This window comes from Suncus etruscus, chromosome 9, assembly GCF_024139225.1.
Source record: "Suncus etruscus isolate mSunEtr1 chromosome 9, mSunEtr1.pri.cur, whole genome shotgun sequence".
NCBI classification, from domain to species: Eukaryota; Metazoa; Chordata; class Mammalia; order Eulipotyphla; family Soricidae; genus Suncus; species Suncus etruscus.
Window position 1 is genome coordinate 35061050 of NC_064856.1, and position 20962 is coordinate 35082011.

General features: G+C 38.5%; 1 protein-coding gene across 1 annotated transcript in view; it reads right to left on the reverse strand.

The window, feature by feature from the left end:
- SEPTIN10 (septin 10) overlaps window positions 1-20962 on the reverse strand; it is a 95438-nt gene that overhangs the window by 54356 nt on the left and 20120 nt on the right. The window contains 1 exon segment of the mRNA XM_049781370.1: window positions 847-906. Coding sequence (XP_049637327.1) covers window positions 847-906 — 60 coding nt within the window.

Below are 20962 nucleotides of genomic sequence, written 5' to 3' on the forward strand. Positions count from 1 at the left end.
GATGTGACTAAGTGAGAGTAAGGGGAGTAAGCATTTGCCTTATAGGCAGTTAACTTCCAGTTCAATCCGTAGTACCATTTATGGTTCTTCTAACAGTATTAGGATTGATCCCTGAGCACAGAGCCAGGAATAAGCCCAAAGGAGAGTCAGGTATGGTCCATAAACTAAAAATACAAAAAGAGATCTAGAGATTGAGAAACAGTAATATTTCCTCTCCCAGTCTGAGAGTATTCAGAAAGATTAGAATATTAAAGTTCTTAAACGATAAACATAAAGTTAAAATAAAATTGTTGAATAATGGGGCTGGAGCAATAATACAGCCGACCAAGGTTTGATTCCTCAGCATCCTATTTGGTACCCAAGCCCCGTCAGGAGTAATTCGGAGCTCAGAGTCAAGAGTAACTCCTGAGCACACACACATGTGGCCCAAGAAACAAACCAAAAAAGCTGAACTAAATGGGTTATATAATCTCGTCTCCTAAAACTGTAATTTTAATATCAATATAGTGCAAATTTAGGGCTACACCATGTAGTGACTGGGTGAATTCCTGGTTTTAGATTTAGGAATCCTTACTAGCAGAGTTTGGAAAGCATAATTTAATGACTTGTGAGCTAGAAAAAACGAGGACTAACCAAGTCCTCCTGGTTGTATAAGCAGCTAGACGTTTAATTTGCTCTATGACAGGTAGGAAAAAGACACTGCATACTGAATCTTTATTCCAGTCATCATGTGAATCAAAGATATCTACAAAGAGAAGTCTGCCAGATTCTTGAGTAGCTATCTGAAACCAGAGACATCTATCATATAAAATCAATCTATTCTGAAGGTAGTATGGTAATACTTACGCTCTGCTCAACATCGCATTCATGTAAGGACATACGAGTTGTTTTCGTTGTCATCTGAGCCTGAAAGTGCCAGAAAAGAAAGAAAAAAAAGAATTTGAAAATAAATGAATCTTTAAAATGCATGAAAATATTGTATTTATAGATTTTTAAATTCTACTATTGCCCTTCTCACTAACTTTTTCACTTGTAACCCATATACCGACCCATTTAAAACATTAGTTTTTTTTTACTGAATTGGTGTATGTATTAGTAATTTAAGTATAATATTCAATATAAACAATAGTGTACTTATCCAAAACACATCAACAAATATAAAAATGATGCATATACAAAACTCCCATCTACATCCAGAAAACAAAGTTACCATAGACCAGGGGTATTCAAACTACGGCCCGCAGGCCACATGCGGCCCGCAGAGGAGTCTGATCCAGCCCGCCAGCACTGAGCGCTGTTTGGTTGCCAAGATATCTGCCAGCATATACACTCAGTGTATATCCAAATATCAGGAACCATGCACTCAAAATGGTAACCATCTTTGGTAGCACTTACGCCTGTGAACAGACTTTTTCAAGAATGAAACATCTGAAATCTCCAACCAGATCAAGATTAACTGATGCCCACTTGCATCACTTGTTATGGCTGGCAGTGACAAATATGGAAGCAGACACTGACCATCTCTTTAGCCAAAAGCAGGCCCATAGTTCCCATTGAAATACTGGTGCGTGATCTGTTTATTTATAAATGGTTTTCATTTTATTTATATAAGATATGTGCAGTGTGAGTAGGAATTAATAGCTCATATAGTCCGGCCCTCCAGCTCTCTAAGGGACCATAATCCGGCCCCCACTGTAAAAAGTTTGAAGACCCCTGCCATAGACTAACAGGCCTAAGGGTTAAGGCACTTGGCCTTACACGAGACCAATCCTGGTTTGGCTCCTAGCACCATATACAGTCTCCCTCAAGCATCACCAGGAGAGACTTTTGATTAACACAGTTCTTATTAAAATTCCAATAATATAGTTGACATAAAATAAAAATACTATGATTTATATAAAATCATAAAATACCTTGAAGAGATATTGAAAGATGTTGGTAGACATGTTGTCTAATTTCCAACTATACCAGTAACAATAGTTAAAATTCTATGCAATTTCAAAAATAAAAGACAAACTAATCAATGGAATAGAAACAAATCTACTCACATAGCGATACAAACTATGAAAAATAAATCATAATACAGAGAAAAATTTCAACAAATGACATTGGGAAACTAAAACAGTCATATACAAAAGAATGCAACTAAATTACTATCTATGAATAAAATAAATTTAAAATGGATGAAAGAGGATGTACAAGATGGAAAATGAGGAGAGATGCTGAACTCTCCTCCTCTTTGAAATTTCAACTAAATGATGAACAATGTGGAATGTAAGGTCAGAAAAAAAGATGGCTAGAGGAATAAAGCTAAGTAGCAGAATCAAAAGGATATGTCAGGAGGTAGGAGGAACCATAAATAAAATCACCTGTGCTTCCCCAAAATTCCCAGCCTCATAACAAGAAAGTAAGTAGTACATGTAAGTATGACATAAAAAGATGAGCTTTTCCTCTGGAGACACCTTCAAAGCAAGCCAAGAGAAGACAGTCTTTCAACTCAATAGACTAGTCAATTTACAATGAAATGAGAGAAACTGTAAAAGAAAAATTACTTTCCCACAATCATGGAACAAAACAGTAACTCAAACAGATGTTCATAAGTATTGGAGCTGAGTAGCCTGCCTGAAGAATTTAAATCAAAATTATAACCACAATAAATAAATTAAATGTAAACAGTATGAAATTTATAATAAAAGAATAAAAACTTTTTTTTTAATTTCCAAGTAGAAATGATGGGCTTGAAACAGTGAACAGGAATGGTGAGTTTAAAAGTATGTTAAAAAAACAAAAGCATACATCTGAAAATGTGGATGCACAGCTATGCTCAATACAGTAGCACCATCAAGATCTGGACATAAAGTCTCCTTCTGGTTTCAGTGCCTTCACTGTTCAACTGCCCTTTGGAGCCAGGCAAGTTGGTGCCTGGGAGAGAATAGAGAACCTCATACCTTAATCCCTTCCACCAAAAGCACCTGGGGCTGTCTTTTTGGGTCTTTCCAAGCATCCATCCATCCTTCCTTCCTTTCCTTCCTTCCCTTCCTTCCCTTCCTCCCTCCCTCCCTCCCTCTCTTCCCTCCCTCCCTCCCTCCCTCCCTTCCTCCTTCCCTCTCTTCCCTCTCCTCCCTCCCTCCCTCCTTCCCTCCCTCCCTCCTTCCCTCTCTTCCCTCCCTCCCCCCCCCCTCCCTCCCTCCCCCCCTCCCTCCCTCCCTCCCTCCCTCCCTCCCTCCCTCCCTCCCTCCCTCCCTTCCTTCCTTCCTTCCTTCCTTCCTTCCTTCCTTCCTTCCTTCCTTCCTATCAGTCCTCATTTTCCCAAACCAAATTGAAATCATTTCAATTTATATCATAGACTCCTGGCAGATTGGTTCTAGCACTTCTTTCAACTGACTGAGAAATCCAACAGTCCAAAGCACTAAATGGGGAAGCTAAAGAAGACACCTACTTTTCGGGATACGGAGAGAAATCCTGGCAAATCTCCAAGTCCACCCAAACGCCTGAACCTTATAGATAAGGAACTAAAATCAACACTTAATGAGTTTAGCAATGGAAATCAAAGAGTCACGAGCCTGTGAAAGTAAGAAAACTATATGTGAACAATTCAACCAATTCAAAGAACTCTTTCAGGAGATGAGAGAATCCATACAAAAGGAACTGAAGAAACTAAAAAGCATGTTAGCAAGCCATAATAGTAGAATTATACAGGTCGAGAATCGCATAGACGAACTTGAAGACAAATTACAAGCCAGCTGGGATAAAAAAGTCAAAAAAGAAAGGAGCCAAAACTCTGAAAGAAAATGTAAGGTAATTAATGAACAAAGACAGGAGAAATAATCTCTGAAGTATAGGAATTCCAGAAGGGAAGAAAATGAAAAAAGGGAAGAACAAGTAGTGAGGGAGATAATAGTAGGGAACTCCCCCACCCTTGGGAAAGAGGTTTCTCTAAAAATCCAAGAGGCAAAAAGAATGCCAAACAAGGCCTCCATGCTAAAGGCCATTTTACCAAGCCTAGGAGGGATGCGGGGCTTGGGCCACCCCAAGAGCCTTCCATCTCCTGCCTCCCGGACTCCAGGGCTTAATCTTTTTGTTATATACAGAATGTCTATGTTGTGTACTTTCCTTCTTTCTTTGGTTCACCACCCAAAAGCTCATTTTTAGTCCTTTACTCCCCCACCCCCACCACCTATTAACCCACATTTAACCATTTTTACCCTCAGTTCTTGGCTCCCCACAAAGCACATCATTATCCCCACTCAAGCCACTCTCAGGCTGAGAAGAAACCAGTACTCTGTTCCAATTTACTATTCTCAGTGGCCTTCTGTCCTCCACCTACCTTCACTGTGTAACTGTGGTTACTACCATACTAGGTTTCTGATAAGAACCCACTCAAAGACATTTCCTGATATGGGACTGCTGGGAGTCATTTTGCAAACTCCAGAAGGCCAAATCACAGATCAAAGTGGTGTTCTGAATTCAACACCCTCCCCCGACTATTTCTTTTTTTTTTTTATATAACTTTTATTTAAGTAACATGATCATAGTTGGGTTACAGTCATAACCAGAACACCCCCCCTTCACCAGTGTAACATTACCCCCTCCCCCTTCCCATTCCCTGCCTGTATTCGAGACAGGCATTCTACTACAGTTATTTGTTTTTAAATTCAGTAAGTTGTATTTTTTTCCTTAAAGGATAAGAGTAAAAAAATATTGTAAAGGTGTGATAGTGGCAATCGCCATTGTTTGCACAGGTCCAGAAAAATGGGGAAAATGGAAAAAAATCCTTGACCTAATTACAAAAAGGCCTCACCCCAGAAGTTTATTGGCATAAGACCGACTCTGGGTTCCAGGCATACCAGTCCATCCAACTCGAGTCATTCTCAAGGTCCTGGTGAAACTTTTTCACACTTTAGCTATTGTTGGTATTAGATTCTTATATTTAAAGACTCTGGATTCTGTGCATTTCTTTCATCGATGTCAGGCTGATGTGGAGCATCCTCTAGTTTCAGCATACCATTAAATGCGGAGGGATCTGCCCTGCATGCAGACTGTTGTTGAGTCGCCTGGGTGTTGGGAGTACTCTTTGGAGTAAGTCAATGCCAAAGCAGTGGTAGGTCTTCCCTGGTAATGTTATAGACAATTGTGGTTGTTTCCATAGATGGTATCCACTGTTCAGATGTGTGTGGGCGATGCCCATTCTTCTGAGGCCTGAGCCAAATCATTATGCCAATGTTCAGGGTAAAAGGCCGAATTACATTACCAAATTTGTGTTCCCATCTCTATTAGATAAGAACTTGTTTGCATATGTATTATTTTCCCATTTTAATGTGTCTATACAAAAGAGAAGCAATGCCACAAGATATTGTTGGTGCATCTGGGGGCCGATGAATAAAGTCCAACATTCCCCGTAACTTGGTACATACATGAAATCTATAGAGATATTCTTCTACCAGTATTGCTTATAAAATAGATCTCAAAGGGGGAAAATCAAACAATCAAATAACAAATCCAGTAGGCAAAATTGATGACATGAAAGGGACATTCATATTACCCTTGAATATCTTAGATGTATTCCCTTAACCGCTATCTCTTATTGCATGTCCTCTTATACAGTGACAATTTTGACCACTTTCATTGTTTTTGTGATATGTTCAATAAGGAATTGAAAGCAACAGTAAATATAAAAGTTCAGTGGGAGGAAACTGGTACATTGACCTGCAGCAAAGCTGTGCATGAGACTTGAACAAAAAAATAAGTGGCTGAGAAAGAAGTTTCAAGTGTCCACCTAAAGAGTTTGACATGATAAAAGCAAAGAAATTCCAGAAAATAACTGTTCAGAGTCCTAAGTTTGACAGAAAACAATACTCATGGCCACAGTATTTCTGATGCTGTCTGCTCACATCTAATTAGCTGTATATCTTGATTTATTCTACAGTTTTAATGAAAAGTAAACTATAAAAAATATTTGGCTGTAGTTTTGAGACCAACCCTCGTACAGAATCCCTAAAGAAAGCTGAGACTGAGGGGCCCTGGACATGCCTGAATAGGGGTGAGTCCAGGTCGCCACCAACGAAGCCACAACTGAGGGCTCCTGAGCGCTGCAGGTCTGAGACTAGCCCGGATACAGGATCCGTGAAGAAAGATCAGACTGCGGTGAACAGGACACTCCTGAAGCCCTGTGAGTCCAGGTTGCCTCCATCTTTACCGAGGGTGCCTGAGCACCATGGGTGTGAGACCAACTCCTGCACAGGATCCCTGAATAAAGCTGAGACTGAGGGGCCCTGGACACACTTGAACAGAGGTGAGTCCGGGTCACCACCACCAACGCCATTACAGAGGGCCAGAGCTTGGGCCCAGAGGAGCACATCTCTAGTAAATGAACTCCACCATAAAACGTAGAAAATAAAAGTGCAGCCGCACACAAACCCCATCACAACACGGAGTAAGAATCACACTTCAAGTATGGCAATGGGGAAACAACGCAGGACAACAGAGAATGAAGGCAGCAGCTGTGATGACTCAAAAATACCAACCACCTAATTAACCTCTCAGATAAGGACTTTAGAATAGAAATATGGAGGATGTTCCTAGAACTCAAAGAAAGCATTGATCGATCTGAACAGTCCACAAATATAGAAATCAGAAAACTCCAAACTGAAATAATGGGAATGAAAAAAGCAGTAGAGGAAAAAAAAAAAAAACTCTATGGAAAGCCTCTCCAGTAGAATTTGCAGCTGAAGACAGAATTAGTGAGCTGGAAGATGAGATGCATAATAGCTCCTTACAGGAGAAGAAATTGGAAAAGAACCTCAAAGTAAATGGACAATGGAAAGAATACTCAAAGATTTTTAACAGATGAAAATAGAAATGTTATGAAATAGAAAATAGAAATTCAACAGAAACAACATAAGAATCATTGAAGTCCCAGAAACCCAGGAAAAAAATCCCCAGGAAGAATCAACAGTCAGAAGATAACAGAGAAACTCCCAGAGACAAAGACTGCATGCAACCAAATACTGCATGCCCGAATAGTACGGCTAAAAGAAAACCAAAGAAAAGCACCCCAAGACACATCCTAGTCACAATGAAGAATCCCTCAGATAGAGATAGAATACTGAAAGCAGCAAAAATTCCCAAAAGGGAAATTACATTCAAAGAGCATCCTTAAAATTTACAACAGACATGTCACAAGAAACTCTCAAGACCAGAAGACAGTGGTGGGATACTGTGACAAGACTGAATGAAATGGATGCTTCACCTAGAATACTGCACCCAGCCCGACGTATGTTCAGGTTTGAAGGAAGGATACTTAACTTCACGGATAAGCAACAGCTCAGAAACTTTACAGATGCAAAACCAGCCTTAAAGGAGAAACTGAAAGGTCTACTTTAAGACAAAAGAAACCAACACATCAAACTTATACACAAAGATGGCATTAATCCCCATGACAATCTTCTCCCTCAATGTTAGTGGACTAAATGCACCAATTAAGACACAGAGTAGTGAAATGGATCAAAAAGATGAGTAGAACCTTCTGCTGCCTACAAGAAACACAACTGAATAGTCAGAGCAAACACAGACTCAAAATCAAAGGCTGGAAGAAAATCATCCAAGCAAACAATACCCTTAAAAAAGCTGGGGTGTGGGACCAGCGAGGTGACGCTAGAGGTAAGGTGTCTGCCTTGCAAGCGCTAGCCAAGAAAGGACCCGTTTGATCCCCCGGCGTCCCATACGGTCCCCACAAGCCAGAGTGCTTAGCCAGGAGTAACCCCTGAGCATCAAACGGGTGTGACCCGTTAAACAAAAAAAAAAAAAAAGCTGGGGTGGACATATTAATATCAGAGGACAATAACTTTAGACTCAGAAAAATTGTAAGGGACAAAGATGGACACTTCGTACTAATCAAGGGATATGTGCAACAGGAAGAAATCATACTATTAAACATATATGCAGCCTATGAGAGACCAGCAAGATATCTAATACAATTATTGACAAAGTTGATAAAAGGACATCAATAATAACACAATAATTGTGGGAGACCTCAACATGGCCCTGACAACATTTGACAGATCAACTACACTGAAACCCAAGAAAAATATACTACATCTGAAAAGAGAAATAGAAGAAAGTGTCCTAGTAGATATATATAGGACACTCCATCCCCCCAACTTGGATATACATTCTCCTCCAGTGTACATGGGCCATCTTCCAGGATAGACCACATGCTGGCAAATAAAACATACCTTCATAAAATCAAGAGGATAGAAATTTTGCAGGCTACCTTCACTGACCATAAGGCTCTGAAATTAAACAGCCTACTACTGAACAACCAGTACGTCCAAGATGAAATCAAAGAGAAAAGAAAAACTTTCCAAGAAAACAAATGACAATGAGGACACAAACTATCAGAATCTATGGGACACAACAAAAGTGGTACTGAGAGGAAAATTTATAGCTTTCCAAGCACACATCATTAAAGAAAAAGGGGCATATCTGAATAGCTTAATGCTGCAGCTTATAAAATTAGAAAATGATCAACAAAAGGAACCAAAAATAAGGAGACAGAAGGAAATAAAGCAGAAATAAATGAAGTGGAAACCCAAAGAACAACCCAAAAGATCAACAAAAGCATAAGTTGGTTCTTGCACAGATTCAAAGGATAATTAGAGACTACTTTGAGAAAGTCTATGCACTAAACATCAGAACCAGGAAGAAATGGATAAATTCTTGGACTCATAACCTTCCACGATTGAATAAGGAGGATGTAGCATATCTAAACACCACCATCACTATTGAGGAAATTAAAATGGTAATCAAATGTCTACTCAAAAACAAAAGCCCAGGGGCCGGGCGGTGGCGCTGGAGGTAAGGTGCCTGCCTTGCCTGTGCTAGTCTAGGACGGACCACGGTTCGATCCCCCAGCATCCCATATGGTCCCCCAAGAAGCCAGGAGCAACTTCTGAGCGCATAGCCAGGAGTAACCCCTGAGCGTCACAGGGTGTGGCCCAAAAACAAAACAAAACAAAAAAAAAAAAGCCCAGGCCCAGATGGATTCACTAATGAAATCTTTCAAACCTATCAAGAGAAACTACTACTAATCCCGGCCAGGCTCTTTCATGAAATTGAAAAAACGGGAATACTTCCAAACATTTCTTATGAAGCCAACATCACCTTGAAACCAAAATCAGACAAGGATGCTGCCAAAAAAGAAAATTACAGACCAATATCTGTGATGAACACAGATGCAAAGATTCTCAACAAAATCCTGGCAAATAGGATTCAATGCCTCATCAAGAAAATAATTCACTACAATCAAGTAGGTTTCATCCCAGGAATGCAAAGCAGATTTAATATCTGTAAATCTATCAACATAATACAAAACATCAAAACCAAGAACAAAAAAAATCACATGATCTTATCAATAGATGCAGAGAAAGCATTTGATAAGGTCCAACACCCATTCTTGATAAAAAAAAAAAAAAACTCTAGCAAGATGGGATATTTCTATTTCTCGAAATAGTTAAAGCTATCTATCAAAAGTCAATGGCAAATATTATCCTCAATGGAAAAAATTAAAAGTATTTCCTCTAAATTTTGGTACAAGACAAGGCTGTCCTCTATCACCACCTCTATTCAACTTAGTACTAGATGTACTTGCTGTAGCGATTAGGCAAGAAAAGATATCAAGGAAATCCAGATAGGAAAGGAAGAAGTCAAGGTCTCACTATTTGCAGATGACGTGATAATCTACTTAGAAAACCCTAAAGATTCTACCAAAAGCTTCTAGAAACAATAGATTCATATAACAATGTGGCAGGCTACAAAATTAACACACAGAAATCAACAGCCTTTTAATATACCAATAATGATAGGAGGAAAAAAATGGACATTAAGAAAACAACCTGGGCCAGGAAGGTGGCACTAGAGGTAAGGTGTCTGCCTTACCAGTGCTAGCATAGGACAGACCGCGGTTCGATCCCCCGGCATCCCATATGGTCCCCCCAAGCCAGGAGTGATTTCTGAGCGCATAGCCAGGAGTAACCCCTGAGCATCAAACGGGTGTGGCCCAAAAACCAAAAAAAAAAAGTTTTGGAGCCTGCGAGGTGGCGCTAGAGGTAAGGTGTCTGCCTTGAAAGCGCTAGCCAAGGAAAGATCGCAACAGCCATTCGATCCCCTGGCGTCCCATATGGTCCCCCAGGCCAGGGGCAATTTCTGAGCACTTAGCCAGGAGTAACCCCTGAGCATCAAATGGATGTGGCCCGAAAAACCAAAATAAAAATAAGAAGAAGAAAACAACCCCATTCACATTAGTGCCACACAAACTCAAAATCTTGGAGTCAACTTGATTAAAGTTGTGAAGGACCTATACAAAGAAAACTGTAAAATCCAAGAAATAAGAGAGGACATGCTAAAATGGAAACACATACCCTGGCAGTATCAACATCATTAAAATGGCAATACTCCCCAAAGCATTGTACATATTTAGTGTGATCCCTCTAAAAATACCCATGACATTCTTCAAAGAAGTAGATCAAACACTTTTGAAATTCATTTGGAATAATAAACACCCTCGAATAGCTAAAGCAATCCTTGGGAAAAGAAATATGGGAGACATTATTTTCCCCAACTTTAAACTGTATTACAAATAATAGTTATCAAAACAGCATGGTATTAGAATAAACACAGACCCTCAGATCAGTGGAATAGGCTTGAATACTCAGAGAATGTTCCCCAGATATACAATCACCTAATTTTTTTATAAAGGAGAAGAAATCCTAAATGGAGCAAGGAAAGCCTCTTCAACTAGTGGTGTTGGCACAACTGGTTAGCCAGTTGCAAAAAAATTGAACTTAGACCCCCAGTTAACATCATGTACAAAGATAAAATCCAAGTGGATTAAAGACCTTACATCAGGCCTGAAACCATAAGGTATATAGAATAACAAGGAGATAAAACACTCCATGACATTGAGACTAAAGGCATCTTTAAGGAGGAAACAGCACTCTCCAAACAAGTGGAAGCTGAGATAAACAGATGGGAATATATTAAGCTTCTATACTTCAAAGGAAATAGTGCCCAGGATACAAGAGCCACCCACTGAGTGGGGGATACTATTCACCCAATACCCATCAGATAAGAAGCTAATATCCAAAACTTACAAGGCACTGACAGAACTTTACAAGAAAAAAAAAAAAACAAAAACAGCTAACCTCATCAAAAAATGGGGAGAAGAAATGAACAGACACTTTGTCAAAGAAGAAATACAAATTGCCAAGACATATGAAAAAATGCTCCACATCACTCATCATCAGGGATATGCAAATCAAAACAACTATGAGGTACCATCTCACACCATAGAGATTGGCACACATCACAAAGAATGCGAACAAGCAGTGCTGGAGGGATGTGGAGAGAAAGGAACTCTTATTCACTGCTGGTGAGAATGCTGTCTATTCCAACCTTTATGGAAAGCGATATGGAGATTCCTCCAAATACTGGAAATCAAGCTCCCATACAATCCAGCTATATACACAATATACCTAATATACAATAACATAATACAAAAATGCCCTCTGCATGCCTATGTTCATTGCAGCACTATTTATAATAGCCAGACTCTGGAAACAACCAAGATAGCACAGCAGTAGGATGTTTGCCTTAGACACAGAAGGACTGTGGTTCAAATTCTGGCATCCCGTATTATTCCCCGAGCCTGCCAGAAGCAATTTTGAGAGAAGAGCCAGGAGTAACCCCAGAGTGCTTCCTGGTTGGACAAAAACAAATTGGTGGGGAGATGGTTTAGGGAGGGAGCACACCCAGAGATGCTCAGGGCTCACTCTTAGCAGGACTCGGGACCTGGTGAAGGATTGAACCTGGGTCAGTTGCATGAAAGGGAAGTGCATGTCATATGCACTGTATTCTCTCACTTTGGCCCTCTAAAAATAATTTTAATGAAGAACTTTTTAGTTTGTATAGAGTAACATATGATTAAATTTTTGTGCAATGCAAAGGGATATTATTTGGCCTTATATTTAAGAAAAGATAAATTGATTTAGCAAAAGCATGGATATATCTGGAGAGTACCATGCTGAGTGAAGTTAGTCAGAGCAGTGACAGACACAAAACAATTTCCCTCTTATATGTGATATAAAGAAACATAATAATAAAAATAACAAAAGTTAAGGGCAACAGGGAACTTGCCTTGGCAGTTGATTTGGGGGGTGAGGGGAGTGAGAAGCAGACTCTGGTGAAAGGTGCTGGAATGTTTTATGCAAGAAACTATAATTTAAACAGTATCATAAATAACAGACCCTAAAATAAAAATGTTTAATTGTTGTAAAATATTTTTCAGATATAATTTGGTTAATAATGCAAAATTTATTTAGAAAACTCAAACGTTTTATACTCCTTTATCTTTAAGCATGCTCTAACAAAACCTAGATTACATTATTGTCATTTATATCAAATATATATCAAATATCCTCCTTTGCTATTCTTTTCTTGTGTTTCTGAGTATCTCCCAAAGCCTAAATCAAATCTAAGGGTAAACATTTTCATCAGGAAGTCAAGTATTTTAAATAGTTGTTTTCGTTATTTTCCACTGGTATTGTTCAACTAGTCAAAGTTCCACAACAGGTTTCAGAATGAAGTTTTTTTAATAATTAACAGAAGGTGAAATTGGAGGTGAAATAACAAGGGAGAAAATAATCAGCCCCATCCCTATAATGGCAGTCCAAAATATTATTTCAGTTTGTTCTTTCACTATTTTTCATGTGCAAATCAGTACTTGTTTAAGAATTCTCTTAAATCCATGTGTCCTGACCATCAAACCACATCAAACAACAATTGCTAATAGGTGATCACAATATCATTCTAAATACAAGGTAGATTATAGTAAAATCACTACTACACTTGATGAATTTGTTTCTCTGTTGCTTTTATTTCATCTATACGAAAATAAACCTACTAGCTAGAAGCAAAAACTTAAATTCCCAGTAAAGGCTACCTTTTTTTTTAAATTTTTGTTTAGTTTGTTTTGAGGACCCACACCTGGCAGTATTGAGAAATTATTCCTGCTCTGTCCTCAAAGTTGGCTCCTGATTATGCTCAAGGGACCATATATACTGAAGATAAGACTAAACATGGATCAAAGTATGCAAAGTAACAACCTGTCTGAATCCTTAACATGTTTTAGCTATTTACATATTACCAGAAAAGTCTCAAAACACTGAGTTAACAAGCAGAACAGATTTTCTTTCTTATTCAAAATTTCAGCTTCAGGGGCTAGAGAGAGTACAGAGAATGGGGTATCTGCAATGTGAATGGCTAACTGGGGTTCAACCCAAGGTATCCCTGCGTGCAAAGCCAGGAGTGACCCCTGGTCACCACTGGGCGTGACCCTCCTAAATCCTCTTCCTCCACAAAATTCAGTTGCAGGTCAGCTGATCATGGGAATAACATTTTTATTTTGGGGCTTTGTTGGGCTACACTTAATAATAGTGCTCAGGGCTTACCTCTTTTCTCAGGGCTCAGCATTGCTTTGGCAGCATTCAGGGGAATATATAGGGTGTAAGGGATTGAATCCAGGTAGGCTGTATATAAGGCAAACGCCTTCCCTCTGACTCATAGATTACAATTCTTCTTACTCTAATTGAAAATATTCCTTAAATTACCTTATAGCCTCTATCCTGAATAACAACAAAGAAATAAAAAAAAAAGGGCAGCTTTACAAATAATTTCATTTTGATGCCACTTTTCCACAATATTTATCTTTCTAAGTTAATTATAAATCATAACCTTTTCTTACTTATCTCCCAGGCTTTTTGAGGCAATGCATAGAATTCTTTAGGACAAAAAGGGGAGGGGTATAAAATGAAATAGAGAGCAACCAAAAGAATTAGCTTTACCAATTTAGGGTGAGGGGAGTTTTAAGAAGATATGGTTCTTTACCTTAAACTTATATATATATGTATATATATATACACATATATATGTATGTATGGGCTTGTTCACAGGTGTCCATAGGGTTCCCCAGCCAGGAGCAATTTCTGCGTGCAAATCCAGGAGTAATCTATGAGTGTCACTGGGTGTGGTTCAATAACAAAAACAAAAACAAACAAACAAAAATAACAAGCAGTGTTTAAGAATGTAGAGCCCAGAAAGTCTTTTGACTTTTGACAGTTGCTCATGAAGCTCATGAAAACCTTCCCAAGTTAAATTAACTTTTCCCAGAAGGTGACTGTGTGGATAAATGAGAGGATGAGAGGGACGTACTCACTGCTATTTTCATTCTTTGTAGTCAGGGTTCAAAGCTCCAGGAATCCATAAACCCTAATCCTGGATCCCTATTGGGATCAAGAAAACCCAAAAGTCTTAAAGATCTGTATAAAGACCACAAAACCACAACATCTATCTAAGTGGAGGGGTAGAGGGGATGAAGGGACTAGGATACGGAAGCAACACTTGGGAAGGAGTGGGGGATCACAAGAGACAAGCTGGAGGTGTCCTGGAAATAAAATCTTGTTTCCATAGGGAGTTCAACCTGACTCACCTCTGTAAGGAAGAGGAAAAAAAGGTATTTTGCAGACCACATCATAAATTAAGTAATTTTATACCCTTGGGCATTAAATAATTCCCTTGTTTTGTTTCAAATATAATTTCCCCCACTTAAAAAAAAAGAAGCTAAAAAGGCAGCTATATAAATATACATGTTAAAAATTTTTTTCTATCTTTTTCAATGGCGTAAGTTGTTATATAAATATACTTCTGAGGTTTGTTTACATACTGTCTGCCTGTTTTCTCATATCCTTTATCAATTATGTCTGATTTCAATGTTTTTAATCACTGACTTAATTCTAATATGTAATACATAGAAAAGTGAGAGTTTTTTTTTTTTTTTTACAAGTGGATATATCTATTTTCCCCAACACCATTTATTAAATGAATGTTTTGCTCCACTTAATGTAACCAACTTCTTTAACACAGCCTAACTGTCCCTATATCTAAAGTTTTTTCTCTGGTCTCTCAATTCTATTTCATTTTTCTGACTCTGAGTTATTCCAGCATCATACCATTTTGATAACTACAAATCTATAGTATAGCTTTAAATTAGAAGTCAGAGAACACAAGATTTAAGGCATCTGTCTTGCATATATTCAACTACAGTCTGACTCCACAGAACTGCATCTGATTCCCCCAAGCATTGCCAGGAATGAGTCCAGAGCACAGAGCCAGAGATAAGCTTTGATTTCTATTGGATGTGCAAAACTAAATTGAATTAAAGAACATAATAGTTTGCACTATTTTCTCCCACAGAATTGCTTTGGAAATTTGGAAAAGTTCTATAATTCCATACAAATTTTAATAGTTTGTTCTAAATTCTTGAAGAATTTCATCAGAATTTTGATGAATCTGAATGCTTCAGGTAGGATCGTTATTTTTACAGTAGTGATTCATCCAACCCATGATTATGGAATATTTTACCAATTCCTGGTAACCTCTTGTATTTCTATTGTTAATGATTCATAATTTTCAAAATATAGTCCTTTACCTCCTTCATTAAGTTCAATCCTAGGTATCATAATTTGGGGGACATTATTCTAAAATGATTTATCTTTATTCATTTTTCTCTTCTAGCTTGTTTGCATAAATACATGCAAGACTTCTATTTACAGTGCATAGCCTACTAATTTGTTATGTTGATCTTCTGCATTAGAAGATTTTTGGTGGAGATATTACATTTTTCTGTTCATATTATCATCATCTGTAAATAATGATAATTTAACTTCTTTCCCAATTTGAGTTTCTTTGGTAACTTTTTCTTGCTTAATGATACAGAAAACACTTCTGAAACTATACTAAATAACAGAAAAAATAGGTAGCCTTGCCTTATGCCTAACCACAAAGGAATGGCATTCAGCTTTTTACTATTGAGTATAACTTTCTCTATGGGTCTGTGGTAGATGGTCTTTACTTTTTGAGACAGTTCATTATGTTCCTATTTTGTTAAAAAAACTAATTGTCACAAATGGGTGCTAAATCTTTTTATTTACTTTATTTAAAAGCATGTATCACAGAGTTAACAGTTGATTGTAATACATTTATTTTTAAATTGTTTTTTTGTTTTTACCTATTCCCAGTGTTTCACTGTATTCCAGTGAAAAGTCTGTTTTGCATCTGACAGAGCATTTCTCTCCTTTCTAACAGTCCCCATTAGCCTTCATCCCTTTGCAAGCTATTGTGCTCTGTGTATGCAGAATTACTTAAAAAAAAAAAGAAAAGAAAAGAAAAGAAATAGGGACAAACAAATCTGTGAAGATTATTGCATCTCCAATAAGGTCATTAAGTTGTTAAAGGATTTAGAAGCTCTTGTTGCCAACTGACTATTATACTCTTCATGTTTCTGAATACTAGATGACTTCAGCTATATACTGGCATCTAAATTGGTATATTTCTAAGAGGATGACAGTGTTAAATAAAAATGGACTTGGTGCATGGCGGCATTTGCAGCCATGTGGTCCAGGAATTCCAATCACTATCACTGATACTGCAGCTTTTGTGATGCATGTTTTCAGCTGCCAGATCTCCCAGAAGGCTGGGGTAGGGGTGCTTGCACTCACTCCCAAAGTTCTGGTGATATAAGCCCAAATACCAGCATACCTAGAGTTCTCCTCAGACTGATGGCCCTAAAGAGTCCTAGAAGAGTCATAAAGCATGGCCACAGAAAAAGCTGTTATATGGGTGATAGGTGCAGCAGGTATAGCTTCAGAAGGAAGAAGACTGGGCCTGACCTTTTCTTCTGAGTTGCCAGCTTTCCACTGCATGGCAGGTATACCCACAATTCTCTTTCAAGACTGATATTATGTAGCTGGCCAGGTGCAGACATGGTAACTGCCAGGTACTAAATCTTGTACAAAATTATCTCTGTATCAACTAATATAAACAAAACTCTTGTTTCCTTTTGTTGATATGATGCATTATAATCATTAATTGCAAAGCTTGATACATAGGCAGGCAAAGATTACTATACAACTTCAAGGTCAATATTCCTCATGAATGTTGAGTTAAAGAGCCTCAAAAGAATCTTAGTGAGGGGCTGGATAGATAGCATGGAAGTAAGGCGTTTGCCTTTCATGCAGAATGTCATTGGTTTGAATCCCGGCATTCCATATGATCCCCCCAGCCTGCCAGGAGCGATTTCTGAGCATGGAGCCAGGAGTGACCCCTGAGCGCTGCCGGGTGTGACCCAAAACCAAAAGAAAAAAAAAGGAAAAAAGAATCTTAGTGAATTGAATCCAGCATTCTCTCAAAATACACTGTGATAAAGGAAGATTCCTCTTAGATATATGGTATCTCTCTTTATCCCTGGTTTCTTGATTGTTTCCTACATGTTTGGAAAATGCCACTGCAGTCTAACCTATTCCCAGTGTTTCACTGTATTCCAGAGAAAAGTCTGTTTTGCTCTGACAGTGCATTTTTCTCCTTTCTAACAGTACTCATTAGCCTTCATCCCTTTGCAAGCTATTGTGCTCTGTTCTTGAGAAAACACTACTCCTTTGGCCAACACTTATAATTTAGTGTGAAACAAAAGCAGCCAAGTATAAATAACAAATCCAAAGTTTTTGGCCAGAGGAACAAGGAGGAAGGAACTAACTAGAACTGGAACCATTGTCAAAGAAGCATTGAGGAAGACCAGAAGTCCTTGGAAAATGTTAAATTACAAATGCCTATCAGAGATAGAAGGAAAGGTACTGATGAACAAACCGAGTTTATAAATGGTCTGATGGAAAAAAATTCTTTAGTCACTGATTCATAAGTAGACATGATGTTGTGGAATAATATCAAATCAGAGAGTAAAGGTATACAGAAAAGACACAATAAAATTGAGCCCAGGTGGCCCAGGTGTCAGCCATTTAATGGTTGACAAACTGAAGGACAAAACCAATCCAAAAGACTGAATCTGAATAGTCAGAGTGAGGACAAAAAATCCAGAAGTGTAGAGACTGGGAAACAGGTGGAGTGTGTCTTGTTCGTTTACATCAGGGGCCTCAAACTCAATTTACCTGAGGGCCGCAGGAGGCAAAGTCAGGGTGATCCTTGAGTGCAAAGTCAGTAGTAAGCCTAGAACATTGGGGGGTGTGACCCAAACAACTAAAACAAAAAAAGATTCCTCTAGGGCAAGGCCACAAAATGTATGGAGGGCCGCAAATGGCCCGCGGCTGTGAGTTTGAGACCCGTGATTTACATATTGTATGGAACTGTTTTTAGAATACAATGGCAAGAGCTGAACAGTGTTAACAGAATTCATGGATCACAAAACCAAATATATTTACCATGTGATCTATCCCTTAAGTAAACTGTTTACTACCCTTGGATCTAGTCATTAATAATGAGTGTGAATGAAGAATATGCAAAGCATGAAGATATCAAGTTTAATGAACATACTACAAAAATGAGACTACTCAGCAAGATTTTCTTCTAGCATATTTAGCTGTGAGGGACAAAAATAAACTCTGAGGGACCAGAACATACATATTACAAACTAGCAATGGTAGTGAGATTCCAAATGCCAGAAAAAAAAACAAAACTGATGATATGACCCATAGATCAAAGACCAAACCAAAAGGCACAGCTTTCAGAAAGGATATGAGAACAAACTCTGAGAGGGTGTCTGAGGGATCAGGATCTGGACAAACATAGTGGAATTGACAGCCATAGGACCCCATTTGCCTATACAAACAGGACTCTACTGCATGTCTCTAAAAGGTTTGCCACTAATGCTCCACTGCAAGATAATCTCCATCCCCCAAAAAGCTCTGTCAAAGAACTAACTTCCTGGCAGTGGGAAAGATTCTGACAGTGACAGAGGAAACAAGAACTTCCAGACTACAAAAGGAGGCATTATAAAACAACACAGAACTGTTAACACATTTTTTTTTTGAAAAATAAATAATTTTAAAAAATTAACAAAACAGAAACAACTGAAAAAAGAAATAAGCATGGTAAGGAGAGGACAGAGAGACAGATGAGAATCAATTGGGAGACAGAGGTCAAGAGGTACAGGTATATCAGCAGTATCAAGAAATGGTAGAGCTAATATCCAAGCCACCAAGTCAACAGCATTGAAATCTTTTTTTTTTCTTTTTTTTTTTTATCTTTATTTAAACATCATGTAAAGAGCACCCCCCTTCACCGGTGCAACATTCCCACCACCAATTTCCCAGATCTCCCTCCTCCCCACCCCCCTACACCTGTACTCGAGACAGGCTTTCTACTTCCCTCATTCATTCACATTTTATGATAGTTTTCAGTGTAGTCATCTCTGCAACTGCACTCATCACTCTATGTGATGAGCTGCATGTCCTGAGCTGCACCTACCAGCCCTCATCTCTCTTGTCTCTGAGATATTGTTAAAAATGTCCTTCATTTTTCTTAAAGCCCATAGATGAGTGAAACCATTCTGCGTCTTTCTCTCTCCCTCTGACTTACTTCACTCAGCATAATAGATTCCATGTACATCCATGTATTGGAAAATTTCATGACTTCATCTCTCCTGATGGCTGCATAGTATTCCATTGTGTATATGTACCACAGTTTCTTCAGCCACTCATCTGTTGAAGGGCATCTTGGTTGTTTCCAGAGTCTGGCTATTGTAAATAGCGCTGCAATGAATATAGGAGTAAGGAAGGGTTTTTTGTATTGTATATTTGTGTTTCTTGGGTATATTCCTAGGAGTGGTATAGCTGGATCGTATGGAAGCTCAATTTCCAGTTTGTGAAGGAATCTCCATATCGCTTTCCATAAAGGTTGTACTAGACGGCATTCCCACCAGCAGTGAAAAAGAGTTCCTTTCTCTCCACATCCCCGCCAGCACTGCTTGTTTTCCTTTCTTGTGATGTGTGCCAATCTCAGTGGCGTGAGGTGGTACCTCATAGTAGTTTTGATTTGCATCTCCCTGACGATTAGTGATGTTGAACATCTTTTCATGTGCCTTTTGGCCATTTGCCTTTCTTCTTTTTCAAAGTGTCTGTTCATTTCTTCTCCCCATTTTTTGATGGGGTTAGTTGTTTTTTTCTTGTATAGTTCTGTCAGTACCTTGTAAATTTTGGATATTAGCCCTTTATCTGATGTGTATTGGGTGAATAATTTCTCCCACTCAGTGGGTGGCCTTTGTATTCTGGGCACTATTTCCTTTGAGATGCAGAAGCTTTTCAGCTTAATATAGTCCCATCTGTTTATCTCTGCTTCCACTTGCTTGGAAAGTGCTGTCTCCTCCTTAAAGATGCCTTTAGTCTCAATGTCCTGGAGTGTTTCACCTACATGTTGTTCTATATACCTTATAGTTTCAGTTCTGATATCAAGGTCTTTAATCCATTTGGATTTTACCTTTGTATATGGTGTTAGCTGGGGGTCTGAGTTCGCTTTTTTGCAAGTGGTTAACCAGTTGTGCCAACACCACTTGTTGAATAGGCTTTCCCTGCTCCATTTAGGATTTTTTGCTCCTTTATCAAAAACAAGGTGGTTATATGTCTGAGGAACCTTCTCTGAGTACTCAAGCCTATTCCACTGATCTGAGGGTCTGTTTTTATTCCAATACCATGCTGTTTTTATAACTGTTGCTTTGTAATACAACTTAAAATTGGGGAAAGTAATGCCTCCCATATTCCTTTTCCCAAGGAGTGCTTTAGCTATTCGAGGTTGTTTGTTGTTCCAGATGAATTTCAGAAGTATTTGATCCACTTCTTTGAAAAATGTCATGGGTATCTTTAGAGGAATCGCGTTAAATCTGTACAATGCTTTTGGAAGTATTGCCATTTTAATGATGTTGATCCTGCCAATCCATGAGCATGGTATGTGTTTCCATTTCCGCGTGTCCTCTCTTATTTCTTGGAGCAGTGTTTTGTAGTTTTCTTTGTATAGATCCTTCACATCTTTAGTCAGGTTGACTCCAAGATATTTGAGTTTGTGTGGA